Source organism: Phyllostomus discolor, chromosome 13, assembly GCF_004126475.2.
Source record: "Phyllostomus discolor isolate MPI-MPIP mPhyDis1 chromosome 13, mPhyDis1.pri.v3, whole genome shotgun sequence".
NCBI lineage: Eukaryota > Metazoa > Chordata > Mammalia > Chiroptera > Phyllostomidae > Phyllostomus > Phyllostomus discolor.
This window is the reverse complement of record NC_040915.2, coordinates 43,187,616-43,201,640: the sequence shown is the minus strand read 5'-3', so window position 1 is coordinate 43,201,640 and position 14,025 is coordinate 43,187,616. Positions and strand designations below refer to the sequence as shown.

The following is a 14,025-nucleotide window of genomic DNA, read 5'->3' as shown; positions in this document are numbered from 1 at the left end:
CCGAGCCACGGAACCACTGCAAGACCACAGACGGGGCCACAGCCTCCGGCAGAGGGGGTGCTGGGGGTGCTGAGAGAGACCACAAGAGGGGGGGCGGGGGTGGGAGACACGGGCCGGAGGGGAAGCAGCCTCTGCACCTCCGAGGTGCACACAGCACCGGGGCCCTGAAGGGCGCCCCGCAGACACGGAAGGGGCTTCCAGCGGTCGGCCCCAGGGCTGGGCGGAGGGGCTTCCCGGGGCGTGGAGCCCGAGACACGGCTGCACAGGGAGCCCCCAGTTCGGTGGACCCCTCAGTCAGCCCCTCCCCTCCCTCCCTCAGCCTCTGCGCCCTCGTCTGCACAACGGGGCCCCCCCCACGGAGCCCCCAGCGCAGCCTGACCAGCGAGGAAGCGGGCGCGAGCGGGCGCTCGACAAGCAGCTGACGATGCTTCTGAAATAAACCGCAAGGCCTTCCTCGCCTCCCGCTCTTCCACAGCCCCCACCTGGCCCTGCTGCCTGCCACGCCTCAGCAGGTGTGTGCCTCCCGACGGCCCTTCGCTGGGGTTGCTGCCTCCCAGTCTAGGAACTCCTGAAGGCGCACCCGTCTCCGGAATGCCACGGCTCGGTCTTCGGAATTCAACAGCCCCGCGCCGGCAACCCTCAGTCCCACACAGCTGGCTGACGGGAAGCCCTATCCGCAGCCAAACCCGCCGCCCCTCCAGGACCCGGGCCGGTGGGGACCAGCGTCCCGCCCCGGTCACTGTGGCCCGACGGGCAGAGCGCCGTGAGGGGCGGCTGGACCCGTCAACGGGTTGGCTGCCCTCACCGCACGCGGCCCGGCCAGCGGGGGTGTGGAGCCCCTCCGGAAGCGTGGTTCCCGGGAGACAAGGATGGAGACACGGGTCCGGGTTAGGAAGCCCACCCGCCGCGGGCCGTGGGACTTGGTCACCGAGCGGCCACTTCACAGTGGACGCCAGGACCCCAGTGGGGGGTGGCTGAACTCAACGTGCCCAGGGCCCAGCCCTGGCTGGCCGGGGAAAGGGAAGGTGGGCAGCTCCGGGGGGGAGGAGCTGGACGAGGCCAGTGCCGGGAGAACCCACCCAAGAAAACCTGGGGTCCTGTCACCCCAGCTCCCGCTCTGCTGGCCCTTGTCGCCCTCCCCAGGGCCCCCAAGGTTACCGTGGTCCCAGGGAAGGAATCACCTCGACTAACTCCAGTCCGGCATCTCACAGCAGCATCGTCAGCCCCCGGCCACGACTCGGGGGCCCCCTGGACCCCACCTCCCCCCACTGGGACCTCCCAATAAGCCCGGGCTGATCCTCAACGGCCGGGAAGCGAAGCAAACCCACCCCCCGCCCTGGTCTCCCGAGCGCCAGGCACTCGCAGCCCCCCTTGGGGCCGGGCGCAGCACCCCGGCGTCGGTCCCGTTCTCTCCCGGACACTTTTCTAAACCAGCGCCCTTTTCTGCCAACGCCAAGGTCAACAGACGGCTTCTGCAAAGAAGCAGACAGCAAATGTCCCGGGCTCCGCAGCGTCTGTCCGGACTACTCACCTCGGCGGTGCGGACGGACGGACGGGAAAGCCGCCCCGGCCACAGGTGAGTGGGTGGGCGTGGCTGTGTGCCAATAAAGCTTTATTCGCAAAACCTGGCGGCTGCGGAGTTGGCCAAGCGCCGGCCTGACTTAACCCTTCAGCCCCCCCCAGGCAGTGCGCTCTGAAAACCCACAGGCTGAAGTGCGGGCTTCTCTTTCTCGCAGGCACGCGTTAAAACCCACACAGTTGTAAGTTCTTAAGTGTCAGCTTGGTGGACCAGCCCACAGCAGCCTGGACACACAGCCCCGTGCTCGGGAAATGCAGCCTTTTAACCACAGGGCCCAGGGGTCCGTCGCCAAGCTGAGTTCTAGAATTTTCCAGGCTGAGAACAAAGTGGCTACTTCTCCCAGCTGTGTTCCCTGCTGCTGGGGAAGGCCAGGTGTCCCCGGAAGGGGCGTCCCAGGCACCCCTGAGCAGAACCCACGGGGAGGGAGCGCCGCCGCCGAGCATGCTGGGAACCGGCCTCTCACCTGGCCCTTCCCGCGCCGCCGGTAGCTCCGCCTCACCAGGCTCTTGTAGTTCTCATTCTTCTTGGTCAGGTAGTAGTAGAGGACACACTCCGCCACCGTCTGCGGGCGGAGAGAGGGGGCGCTGAGGGGTGCCCGTGGGGGTGGGCGGGGCGGCCAGGCCACCCCGCCCGTGCCTCAGTTTCCCCCCCTGTAAAGTGGGGGCACTAACCACACACACCGCAGACCTGTCGTGGAGACCAATTAAGTTAATAAGGGCCCAGGGTGGCGCCCGGCCCAGAGGAGAGGCCGAGTCACGGAGGCTCTCTGCTCTGCTGACGCCTGTGGTGACTGGTGACGCAGCTGTCCCCTGCCCTCCCCAGCCCCAGGACGCCACGGCTTCCAGCTCCCAGCTGGGCAAATGCAGGTCCCCGACCCGCGCTGGGTCCCCCTTCTCTCCCCCCGCCCTCCTCTTCTCCCAGCTTTGGGGCCGGAACAACCCCTCCCAGCCTCCCGCCCCCATACTGACCCGTGTCCCCAAGCGGCTCTCCACCCCCTGAAACGTCTACGGCTTTCCTCTCTGCCCGGTCCCCGTCCCCTAGACCGGGAGCCGAGCCCCTCCACCGCCCCGTCCGAAAGGGCCCGGTCGGGGCGGCCTCGGAAACAGCGCAGGGCGCCAGGAAGACGCCAGGAAGACGCCTGCGCCTGTGGCCTCGAGCCCCGCTCCAGGGGACGGCCCACCGGCCCTGGCAGCTGGCACTGACGCGACACTCGGAGCCAGGCCACGCCAGGAACTCGCCCCCGGGGGCGCTGCCCAGGAGGCAGGCACCCCTCACCCCCACCCGCCTCCCGGCACCCACTCAGGATGGAGGCCGCTCCCAGGCAAGAAACACATTTCATCCCCGACGCGGGTGTCTGCGAGCGGGGCGATGGGCATGTTCGACTTCCCCCTGGACGGCTCAGGAGAGCGCCTCTCCGAGGCAGGTGACCGTGACGGCCCCTCGGCGGCAGCTGTCCCCACAGACCCTAACCCATGGCCAGCCGGGCCCCAGGGCTCCCACCCTGCCGTCGGCCTCGTCCACACTCTGGACCCGCACAGGACAGAGGGCGCCCCCTGCTCAGGCCCTTCTGGAAGTGCTAGTGAGGTCCTGTCCTGGGCCACCTCCGAGCCAAAGAACACCGTCACATCGACCCTCCAGTGTAGGGAGGGACCTCTGATCCCCTCGTCCCCAAACAGCGCTGCTCAAGCACCAATTTCTGAAACCCCTGCCACCATCTCCAGGGCCCCCCTGGGTTGTCCGGCCCTTAGCAAGGCCCGTCGCTAACTCGGGGGAAAAGCTATGGGGGTGGGGGGAACCCAAAAAAACCAGAACCATCTTCTGGAGGGCGGGCCCTTGCAGTCCAGGCTTCCCCCCACTGGGTGTGTGTTCTAGGAACCCATCTGCATGAGTGTGCCAGCTGGTGTTGTTGTGAGAGGCTGTGTTTGGCTTCAGAGAATTTTTTTAAAGTGCACTCTGTCGATGTATTTGCCCATTTCGCCACAGGAGGTGGCTGCGTGCACCTGCCCGCACCACACTGAGGGTTCAGCAGTTTTTGGCCCAAAATGGCATGACCCCTGTGCCCCACAGGCTCCCCTGTTCACTCAGTCTCACCTCAAGCGACTTTTTTTTGTTTCCCCGGATGAAAAAATGTCCCCAAAGGGAAACGTTTCACCCCACGTGGAAGTGGTGAAACAAAAAACAGCAGAACCCCCAAAGGCAGCAAAGCCGACGAGTTCACACACTGTTCTGAGCCGTGGGGGAAAAACGTCCCGATAGGTGTGTGGTTGTCAAATGGAGAAAACTTTGAAGGGGACTGAAGTTTAAGCAGATAAAAATAAACACACAATCTTTTAGAAATAACTCCTGGGTTTTCTGGGTCCCCCTTGTATTTGGGTTTTCAGGTGGGGAGAGGCATCCCCCCAGCCCCCGGCCCGTCCTGCTCTGGCCATCGGCTCGTTAAGGGCAGACCTGGGAATGACACGGACCCACGAAGGGCACCGCGCCCCCACTCTTCCACAGGCAGCAGGGCGCTGGCAGGGCGCCCCGAGAAAGGAGATTTGGGGGGATGCTGCTTCCAGCACCCAGAACAGCAGCCCGGGAAGACAGGCCTCCGGAAGAACCCATTCCCACTCCGTCCTGGGACCCCAGGGTCCCAAGGGCCCACGGACAGGCCACATCCAGCCCCTCACCAGCTTCCCGGGCCTGTGGCCCCTGTGGGCGCTAACTGCCCTGTCCAGCCTCGGGGACCCAAAGGGGGCCTTACTGTCCCTAGAGACGCCTTGTGTCCGCCTGCCGAGAGGGGCTGGAGTAGAAAGGGCACTGCTCCGGGCAGTCTGGGGCCCAGGCGGGGTTCGAGGCCAGCGCGCACCAGCACCACGGGAAGGTGCGTCTGGCGAGGACAGGGCTGCTGGCCGGCAGCACGCCCGGCTAGGCGTCCGAGAGCCAGCACACAGGGAGAAGCGGAGGGACCAGACAGGCCACTGCGTCCAGCCCCTGGAGGAACGCCACTCTGGCCCATAAAGCCTTAACGAGGGCGTCAGGGCCGCCAGAACCCAGGCCCGGTCCGCGAGGACGCCGGCTGCCACCGCGGAGGCGCGGAGACGCCCTGCACTCAGCTCTCCCGGGGTTTCCCGGCGTGCGGCCCCGCCTCCGTGGGCCCTCGGGGCTGGGGCGGGGCCTGCGGCTGCTTCTCCCCAGAGGGGAGGAGGGGGGAAGGACTGACAGACTCGGCAGCGAGAGAGCAGGAGGCCGCGAGCAGAGGCCTGGCAGGCGGAGACAGCATGGACGCCAGCAGGGCGCGCGGGGCGGGGCGGCGGGGCCGGCGCACAGCGACTCACCTTCCTCTCCAGGAAAGATGCGATCAGGCCGAAGTTCTTGGGGTGCTGCATGAACCTGTGGGGGGAGAGGGGTGGGCCTGAGCGCCGGCCGAGGGGTGCTCCCCAGCTGGGCGGCCGCCGAGCTCCCGGGCGCCTGCCATCTCCGCCGGCCCGGCTGGGCGGGCGCCGCCCCACTCGGAGCAATTAAGCCCACGGGGGTGTGGGAGGGCCGGGCGGGCGGGCCAAGGGCTAAGAGAGGGCGTTCCTCCGAGTGAGTCACTGGTTTTAGTGCCTTTGAAAATATATTTGTTTGTCCTGCCGGAGGCGGCTTCCAGGAAAAATGAGGACATGGCATGCAGCTCTTCGGTGGGGTTCCCCCTCCTAAATCTGCTTTTGTTTCTGTCTCCAGCTGGGCCTGGGAAGCTGGCCTCTCGGCCCCCGCCCGCGAGGCCACAGGGCAGGTCTCCGGCGGCGGGAGCCCAGGCTCAGCGCCCTGGGGTGGTGGGGGGAGGGGGGGCAGAGCAGGCCAGCCAAGGAGGCGGCAAGGAGGGACAGGACTGCAGCCAGAGGGGGTGGCGGGAGCCGGCTGGCGCCCCACCAACTGGCTCCCTGCAGCACGGGGAGAACGGCAGGGAGAGCGCTCCACCAGGCTGCGGTGCCAGGGCCGCGGGACCCGCGGGCGGCGGGGGCAGGGATGTGGGTCAGGGCTGCACCGGCCCCAGGGATGCCGGGTGGAGTCGCTGGCCAGGCCGGGGCCCTGGGGCCCCCAGAGGGAGCCTGGGCCAGTGCCTGACCCTCCAGATGGCCGGGCAGGTGGCCAGCCCACCCCGCCCCTGCTCCTGCTCCCCAGCCAGACCCTGGAGAATCCGGAAGGGCCTCTCCTCTCCTCCCGGAGGAAGCGGGCCGTCACTGAGGGCGGGCGTCCCTGCCCGGGCTCCCGGCACCTTGGGCGGCTTGCAAGGCTGGAGCGCCCCCCTCTTCCAGACAGACGGCTCCCCCGCCCCCCACCCCTGCCCCAGGCAGTGTCCCTCCCCCTCGGGGGCTTCCCCAAGCACAGGCGCCCCGGGGTCCGGCAGGGAAATTCCTAGGCCACCTGTCCGCCTCCCTCCCGTCGGCACCTGCGCCCTCTGCCGGCAACGCAGACAACGCAACTGGCCGTGAGGGGGAGCAGCCGGACAGCTGACCCAGTTTAAGGACAGGGAGCCTGAAGCTCCAGGAGGGGGCGTGACAGGGCGCCACGCCCCCCACACGTGACCCTCACGGGCCCCGAGCACCACCGATCCCGCTGGAAAGGAGACCCCAGGCGGGACCCCAGCCCGGGACAGACGTGTTGCTGCCAGCGGGGGCCCCGTCTATGCACTGCCAGCGGCCACGCCTGAGTCTGAACAGTAGCAAGGGGTCTCCAGGAGAGCTGGAACGTGGCAAGCACCCGGAAAAACCGAGCCTCTCTTCTCTTAGATAAATCAGCAGAAACATTTAAAAACGCGCCGGGGGAATCTCAATACCTAACGCAACAGTAATTCTCAGCATCCTTGACCGTTCCGTAGTCACTTCACTGGCTTAAAAGCGTGGAGCACCTCACTCGGGACCTGATCCGACGGGGGTGGGGGGGCAGTGGTCTCTGACTGTGAGGACCTGGCAGGAGCCACCGGGGACTTGGGCTTCTGTGTCTGAGCTTAAACCCCAGACGCGCCACAGGGGACTGACCCCACAGAGCCACTTCCTGCGGGGCACTGCTGACCCAGGACCGCTGGCAGGTGCCCCTCCTGCACGGCCAACCTGGCCGGCCCCTGGCCCTGGGAAGGGCGGAGGCTGCCCCAGACCCGGGCCCAGGTCTGGAAGACACGCTCCCATGGACGAGGCCTCCTCCAGAGGGGCAGGCGGAGGTGGAGGCCAGCGGCCAGGCAGGCAAAGCCGGTCTCCCACACACCTCCTGGCGGTGCACGGAGACCGTGTCCGTCTGTCCCTCCGGGACTCTATGTCCCACCCTCCTACCTCGAGGGGTCCAAGAAGTGCCCTGTTGGTCCTGGGGGTTTTCCACCCATCTCCCTAAACGCAGTCATCCCGCTTTTCATCCAGAGGCCCCGGGCTCCCCTCCTCAGCATCCAGCTCCTGCCTCTGCTTCCAAAGCCCCCCCTCCCAGTGCCCTGGCTCACCCCTCCTCCGCAGGCCTCTGAGCCCAGCTGGGCCCCCTCCCTGCTCCTGGGCTGAGCCCATCTGGCCTCTACCTTTCACCAGCTGTGTGGCCTTCAGTAAGCGTCTTAACCTCTCTGAGCCTGTTTCCTGCCCCGTGTCACCGGACGGGCCCAGCACTGCTGTTCTGATCGCTAAGGAGGGAAAACGCACAAAACCCAGACGACGTCTGGGACGGAGCGCTCCACCGGCCACCACTGGCCACCACTGGCCGCCACTGCTCGAGCAGAGTGAAAACCCAAAAACCCTCGGCCAGCCGCATATCCCCGCCTGAGGCGGCCCCACCCCGAAGCCCCCCCCGCCTCAGCTCAAGCTGCCTTTCTTTACACCGCGCCCCGGTGGAGCGGTGCCCCCAGACCCACGTCTGCCTGCCTGCAGCACGAGACGGCGTCTGGAAACGAGACCCCCACAGGCGCAGTGAGGGGAGACCAGGTCGGACGTACGTGGGGCTTTCCTGGGAAGACCAGGGACGCGGGGAACAGGGGGAAAAACGCGTGAAGACAAAGGCGGAGGAGGGGCGACCCGGCTGCGAGCCGAGGACTGACAGAGCCGCCGGCCGGAAGCCTCCGGAAGGCGGGGCGGAGACGGAACAGGGCGGTGTTCCCGAGGGCTCCCGGAAGGCACCAGCCGCGCGGACACCTTGACCTTGGACCTCTGGCCCCCAGAGCTGGGGTCATCGATTCCCGCTGCTCTCCGCCACCCAGCGTGGGGTCACGGTCAGGGTCGCGGCTCGGGCGGGGGGCGGGGCGAGAGGCGGCCCGGAGCCGGGACTCACTTCTCGCGGAAGGTTTCCTTCTCCTGCTCGCTCCACATGTTCGTGACCTGCCGGTCCTTGTACACCTTCATGGGGTCGTCCATGAGCCCGTTCATGTTGATGAACTTGATGCGCTGCTGGTCGGCGTCGTACAGCATCGGCGGGATCACGGCCAGCTGGCGCATCTGCTTCTCCAGGTTCTGGAGGGGGGCGGGGAGGCGGAGGGCCCGGCGGTCAGGGGGAGCGCGCCCCACACCCAGGCGCGGGATGCACGGGGGGTGGGGGGGGATGCGCCGGGGAGCCGGCGCCGTGAGCGAGAGTGAGAGCAGGCGAAACCAGAGAGAGGGCGGGCAGCGAGCGAATACACAACAAGCCCACCCTCGGGGGGCAGGGGATTTAAAGGCAGCCCGGGCAGGTTCACAGTGGGCAGCGCCGTAAATCAGGCGCAGAGAGCAGCAGCAGCGGCGGCCGGCCGCCTGGTCTGCCAAGAGGGGGGCCGTGAATCTTCCGCGGGAAACGCGGGGCCATAAAACACCGCGGGAAGATAGTCGGTGTGGCCTGGCCGTCCAGGTTCAGAGGGCACACGGGGTGGGGGGCTGAGGGCGTGCTGCCGAACCACGGGCTCCCCAGACGCCCAGCCCAGCCCCGGCGTCGGGTCCTCCCAGGAGCCCACCTGGGACGGGTGTGCGGTGGGAGTCACCCACAATGCATCCGGACAGCCACGAGAGGCCCTGAGCTGCCACTCAGCTGCGCTCCACTCCAGAGACCCCTGCAGCTGCCCATGTCCGGCCCTTCAGTACCCACCTCCGAAGGCAGGCAAGGGCCCAGCCGGCCCACGGTCAGCTAGCTCAAAGGACCCCCTGCTCAGCCCCCCACACCCGACCTCTCTGCTCAGTGTTCGGGGAGGCGGGGGTCAGTCCTGACCCAGCGGGAAGAAGGGCTCCCACAGAGGCCTGAGCCTCCCCAGCCTCACCCCACCAGCTGCCCCAGGAAGAGTGCTGGGGGACCATAGCCGTGGCACCAGGCACCCGCAGGACCCTTGGCTTTGCCCTCCAGGGCTGCTGCCCGGCCCTTCCCCACAGAGCTGCGCCCTGGCTACTGACAGCCCCCTGGAGGAGGGGTCGCTCCCTCTTCCTGCCCAGGGACCCTCAGGTGGGCCTGGGCTGCTGGGGGAACTTTCCACCCTGGTCCCTTTCCGACCCTCTGGACGAGGCTCCGTCCATAACCCCTGGGGACGCCAGCAGATATGTTCTCACGTGGCCAGCGCCTGGGGACACTGGGTCAGCCCAGATGCCCCGGGCCCTGAGCAGGCAGGGCACACACAGGGGAGGGCCTCCCCCTCTGGCTCTGGGGCAGACCAGGCCGCCCACACGGCTGTGGGACAGGCTGGTGGCCGTGGCATCAGTGCGGCTGTGGGCGGGGGCACCCGGAGTTCTGCTTTTTGTGCACCGACAGCATCTGGAACGGGTGCAGCCACGCTTCCGAAGGAAGCCCCATCTCCCAGCCCGAGGATCCCCCGATCAGAATGGCACAGTTAAAACGCAGGTTCCCAGGCTCCGCCTGAGGTGGGCTAAGTCAGAACCTCACGGGGGTGGGGGCCGAGGACTTAAGCCGGACACCCCGTCCCCAGGGCTCTCGGCTGCCCCATGGAGCCGTCGGGGCCGGAGTGGCAGCGGCTGGCCCGGTGGTCCAGCTGCTCGTCCCACGTGGGAGCCACCGATGCCCGAGGCCTCCCTGCGCTCTGGAATGCGTCTGCCGTGGCTGAGGGGCTGGGTTCAGTTTTACTCCATCTCAGCCGGTCTCAGTGCCAACGGCCTCTGGCCACTGCGTGGAGCCGGGGCAACAACACGCCCCACCAGGACAGCGGGCCCCAGGAGGAAGACCTCACCCCCTCCTCCTTGGAGGCGCCCTCGCGGTGACACTGGGGACCGGACGTGGAGGAGGGGCCGGCACATCGCACACTGGACCCGAGAGACCCAGGAGGGGCCAGGCCGACGCCAGCCCGTCCCCAGGAGCAAGTGCCTCCTCCCCTCTCTGCTTCGGGGCCGTCTCTGGGCTCTGGCGGCCACAGCCAGGGTCCCCCAGGCCAAACTCTGGGTATCCAGGTGCCCCTCAGGGAGGCCCCCGAGGACACGGAGGCTGAGCTCGGGCTGGCAGGGTGGGGAGGCCTGACAGGAGGTCCCCGCCAGGTGGACAGCGGTGCAGGGGCTTCTCCCTGTCCCAGCTCCAGGCAGCAAGCAGCCGAACTGGACGCCCAGCGCCCAGGCCCCCTGCCCCCGCCCCCTGCCTCAGCCAGTGGAAGGCACTGAAGGGAGGTGGGGGTGGGAGGGCCAAGACGCCAGGGGACTGACTCCCTGGCTTCCTCCCTGTGGCATCGCAACGGAGCCACGTCCTGCCCGGCGTGCCCTCCTCCGCAGCCCTGCTCACCCTCTGGGCCCGGGTGCCTCCCCACCCCGGCCAGTTCTGCCCACGCTGGGGTAACGAGCCCTGGCTCCCCGCCACCCAGGGCGGCCCGGGGTCCAGACCGCGGACTCACCTCCTGCTCCGAGAGGCCGTCAATGATCTCGGACACCTCGTGCTCGCTGCGTGCGGCCGACATGGAGAGCCCGCCGCCCCGCTGGCCCACCCTGCTGAGAGCCAAAGGGACACACTCAGGACCAGCCCCCGGCGGCGCAGGCCCGAGCCCACAACTTCCCCCAGCGGCGGCGTGTGGGCAGTGGGGAGGGGCCGGGGCCCCCACACCCACCCACAGGGACAGCCTCAAGCCCAGGGGTCCGGGGGGAGGGCGCGGAGCCCCCGCCCTGACCCGGGAATGCCAGAACCCCGACACGGCAGGGGCTCGGCCCCTTCTCCCCTGAGACGCCTCGGGAGAGCCCGTGTTGTCACTGCTCAGGGCCCGTCACCTTGTCTACGTGAACTAAAACAGCAAGGACAACGGAGACCGGAGCCACACGTCGCCGGGCCCTGCTGTGCGCCGGGCCCTGCTGCTCGGGCCCTCACGCCGTCTGCCTGGCAGCCGTGACCGCCAGCATCCTGCCCCTGGCTTCCAGGCTGTGCGGTCCCCTCCCCTTGGACCCGTGCCCCCCCCACCCTGGGATCTCACACTCAGCCCCCCCACAGAGCCCGGCAGGCCACACCCGAGGGTGGGGCGGGGCTGGTGGGTGGTAGCCTGGGACAAGGCAGAAGGAGCCCTTGCTCACGGGAATGGCCTCCAGTTTCCGGTGGGAATCACAGACAAGCGGGGCCTGAGTGCGGCACCCAGGTGCCTGGGGCCATGGGTTCGAGACCCGGCTGCACTGTCCACGCCACACCAGCCAGAGCCCTGTGCTGGCCGGGCCGCAGCCGCCCCAGGCCCTGGCGAGTCCCGGGCAGGGGTTGGGGTGCGGGGGAGCTCGAGGAAGGCGCCCGCTCACCTCTGCACGCGCTCCTGCAGCTCGCGCTGCTTGCGGATCTCGGGGAACTGCTTCTCGTAGTACTCGCGCACCTTGCTCTCCCGGGCCCGCCGCCGCGGGTTGCTCTCGATGCGCTCCACCTTCTTCTCCCAGGCCTCCATGAGCTGGTCATAGCGCTGGCAGAACTTCTGCTCCTGGGCCGCGGCAGGGGGCGCTGCTGAGGGCCCGCACGCGGCTGCCCTGCCGCCCCGCTCCCCTGCTGCGCGGCCACACGGACATGCACACACGGTCAAAGACACGCACACATGGTCACGGACACACGCACAGGCACAAAGGGTCACACACACTCGTGGTCACACGGACATGCCCACACACACGGTCACACGGACATACACACGTGGTCATGTGAGGCCTGGGCAAACCCGGGTCCTTGAAGAAAACCCAGGGGCTTCCCCAAGGGCACGGCCGCCTCCCTCCCTGGGGACCGGCCCCCCACCTGGCCGCCCCCTAGCCAGGCCTCGTCTTCCGGAAAAGCCCGCCCCGTCTCCTTCCATGGCTCGTGCTTTGTGTCACACGCAGGGCCCCGCCGCCAAACCCAAGGTCGCGCAGGCCCACCCCGTGGGGTTTTCCTCGGAATGCTGCCCTCTGGTGCGCCGTGAGCTAACGCCGTGTTAGTTCTGGGGGTGGGGGTCCGGCCCCACCCTTTGGTGCATGAATGTCCAGTTGCCCCAGCGCCGAATGCCAAAGAGACCGCCCTCCGTCACTGAACGGGCTGGCCTCTGGCCGCCCCCCCATTCCAGCCCATTCCTCCCCCCGTGGGTCCTGACGCCAGAACCACCGTTTTGAGGACTGTAGCTTCTTCACGTTTGCAATGGGGAAGTGAGACCTCCAACGTGGTCACTCTCTTCCAAGATGGTTTTGGCTATGGGGGTCCCCTGCCACCCCGCATTCAGGACCGGCTGGCAGCTGCCAGGGTAGAGCGCCATCTGTGTGCTGGGGGTCACCCTGAGCAACCGCCCACCCTGCAGCCCGGCATGGCGGGCGAGGAAACTCAGTTTCCTCCACCAACGGGAGAGGAAACTGAGGCCTGAAGTCAAATGACTTGTCCCGGCTGGGACCCCTCCTGCCCTGCCAGGTGCAGCTCCAGGCGGCCGTGCACTTAGGGAGCAATGCACAGGGGGTGCCTAGAAGGCGCCCCCAAACCAGGGAAGGCAGCCTCACGCCAGGGGACAGGGAGGATGGCCACCTGGGACCAGTGTCTCTGCCCGGGCCGCACGGAGCCCGCGAGAGTCCAGCCCCGCCCCTCACTGTCCTGAGCGTGAGGTTCCGCCCCGCCCCCACGTGTCCAGCAACGCGAGCCGGGGACAAGGAGGGGGCTCGTCTACCCGCCCTGCCTGCCGCTCCGGCTGCAGCAGCCAGGCGGGCGCCGGGTGGGGACGCGCAGACCCAGGTCTGGGGGCGTCTGGGCCAAGCCCCCACCCGGGGCTCGAGAGGACAAGGCAGTCAGGGCCTTTGGCTCACGAGGTAAAACGTGAGGTCGAGAGCCAGGGCCTTCCAGACCCCCCCCCCCCCCGCTCCCGCTGCCGCCTCTGCGGTTCAGGGCTCCGCTCACGAGGGCCTCTCTCGGGACGGGCTCCGCAAAGACACCAGAGACTTCTGGGAAGTCTCCAGTGCTTCTGCCTTTATTTCCCCCTTTTTAAAAAATTAAACGTTATGGGTTATGTTACCTCAGTTGTCCCGATCTCTCCCCCTCTGCCCCCTCCATCTAGCACCCCCAATCCCTCAGGCCGTCCCCCCACCACTGCTCACGCCCATGGGTCATGCGTGTAAGTTCCCTGAAGAAGCCGATTCCCCCTCCACCCACTCAGGGGCCCCCGAGGAGCTATTTGAGATTTCTTAAGAACAGCACACCCACCCCAACTCCATCCCCAGCAGCTGGGGTACCCTTTTAAAATGTCAACCAGCCCCTCTTCCCCCCAGTGAACCCCGGACGCCACCCCCAGGCAGGACACACGGGCGCACCGTGGGCGCACTGCACCCTGGGAAACGGCCCTGGAGGACCGAGGGCCCCGTCGCAAAGCCTCTGCGTTCTTCGCTAAGGCCTCACGCAGCAAGTGAGCCAAGCGTCCCGCTGTGCTTAGAACAAGACGCAAGCGTTCTGCCCGAGCAGTGATCCGACTCCCAGGTTTTTGTGCCAGCACCCCTGCCCCCGCACCCCCCCTTTGCTCTGCCCCGTGCTCCCCCTGCGGCTCCTGCCTCGGGGCCTCTGCCCTCACACCCAACCTCCAGGTCCTCACGCGGCTTGTTCTTTGTCACCGAGGTCCCCACCCCGCGTTGCCCCTCTGCCTCCTCCTCCCAGGCCCAGCACCGCTCGGCCCCTCGCCAGGCCCGCAGTGGGTCCTCGGGAAACACTTAACGAGTAGGACCGGACACCCTCTTTCACAAGCCCTATCCACCCTACCGGCTGCCCCCGGTCATCGTCTTGAGAAACGAAGCGCTGGGAAGCCAGCCGCTTCACACCCCGCAGGGCCGTGGGGGTCCCAAGTGCTGCCCATCCGGCTTCCCACCCGCCCAGCGTCTGGGCCAGAAGCGCCTCCTATGTCCGAAGGCGCAAACCTGCTCCTAGGAATCCAGGTCCCCAGGAAAGCTGGTTTGTCAACGTACCGACATACAGAGTTGAGGGGGAAAAAATACTGCATGGGAATAAAGGTGAAGCCGGATCAAACCTCTCCTGAACTCCACCCAGGAAGCCTTTCCAGCTACACAAACTTTTTTTTTTTTTTTTTTTTACCATCTAAGCCCAGCCCTTCC

At 67.5% G+C, this 14,025-nt stretch overlaps 1 protein-coding gene across 10 annotated transcripts in view; it reads right to left on the bottom strand.

Moving 5' to 3' along the window:
• The window catches only part of NCOR2 (nuclear receptor corepressor 2), a 151,634-nt gene that overhangs the window by 61,680 nt on the left and 75,929 nt on the right, over positions 1-14,025 (bottom strand). For 8 of the 10 annotated variants that reach the window (XM_036014359.1, XM_036014360.1, XM_036014361.1 and 5 more), the window contains exons 11-15: positions 11,236-11,408; positions 10,359-10,452; positions 7,844-8,022; positions 4,897-4,951; positions 2,043-2,141 (exon numbers count right to left, since the gene is read on the bottom strand). In XM_036014359.1, coding sequence (XP_035870252.1) covers positions 2,043-2,141; positions 4,897-4,951; positions 7,844-8,022; positions 10,359-10,452; positions 11,236-11,408 — 600 coding nt within the window. The remainder of the gene's footprint in view (positions 1-2,042; positions 2,142-4,896; positions 4,952-7,843; positions 8,023-10,358; positions 10,453-11,235; positions 11,409-14,025) is intronic. The other 2 variants (XM_036014365.1, XM_036014367.1) reach the window with 1 other exon arrangement.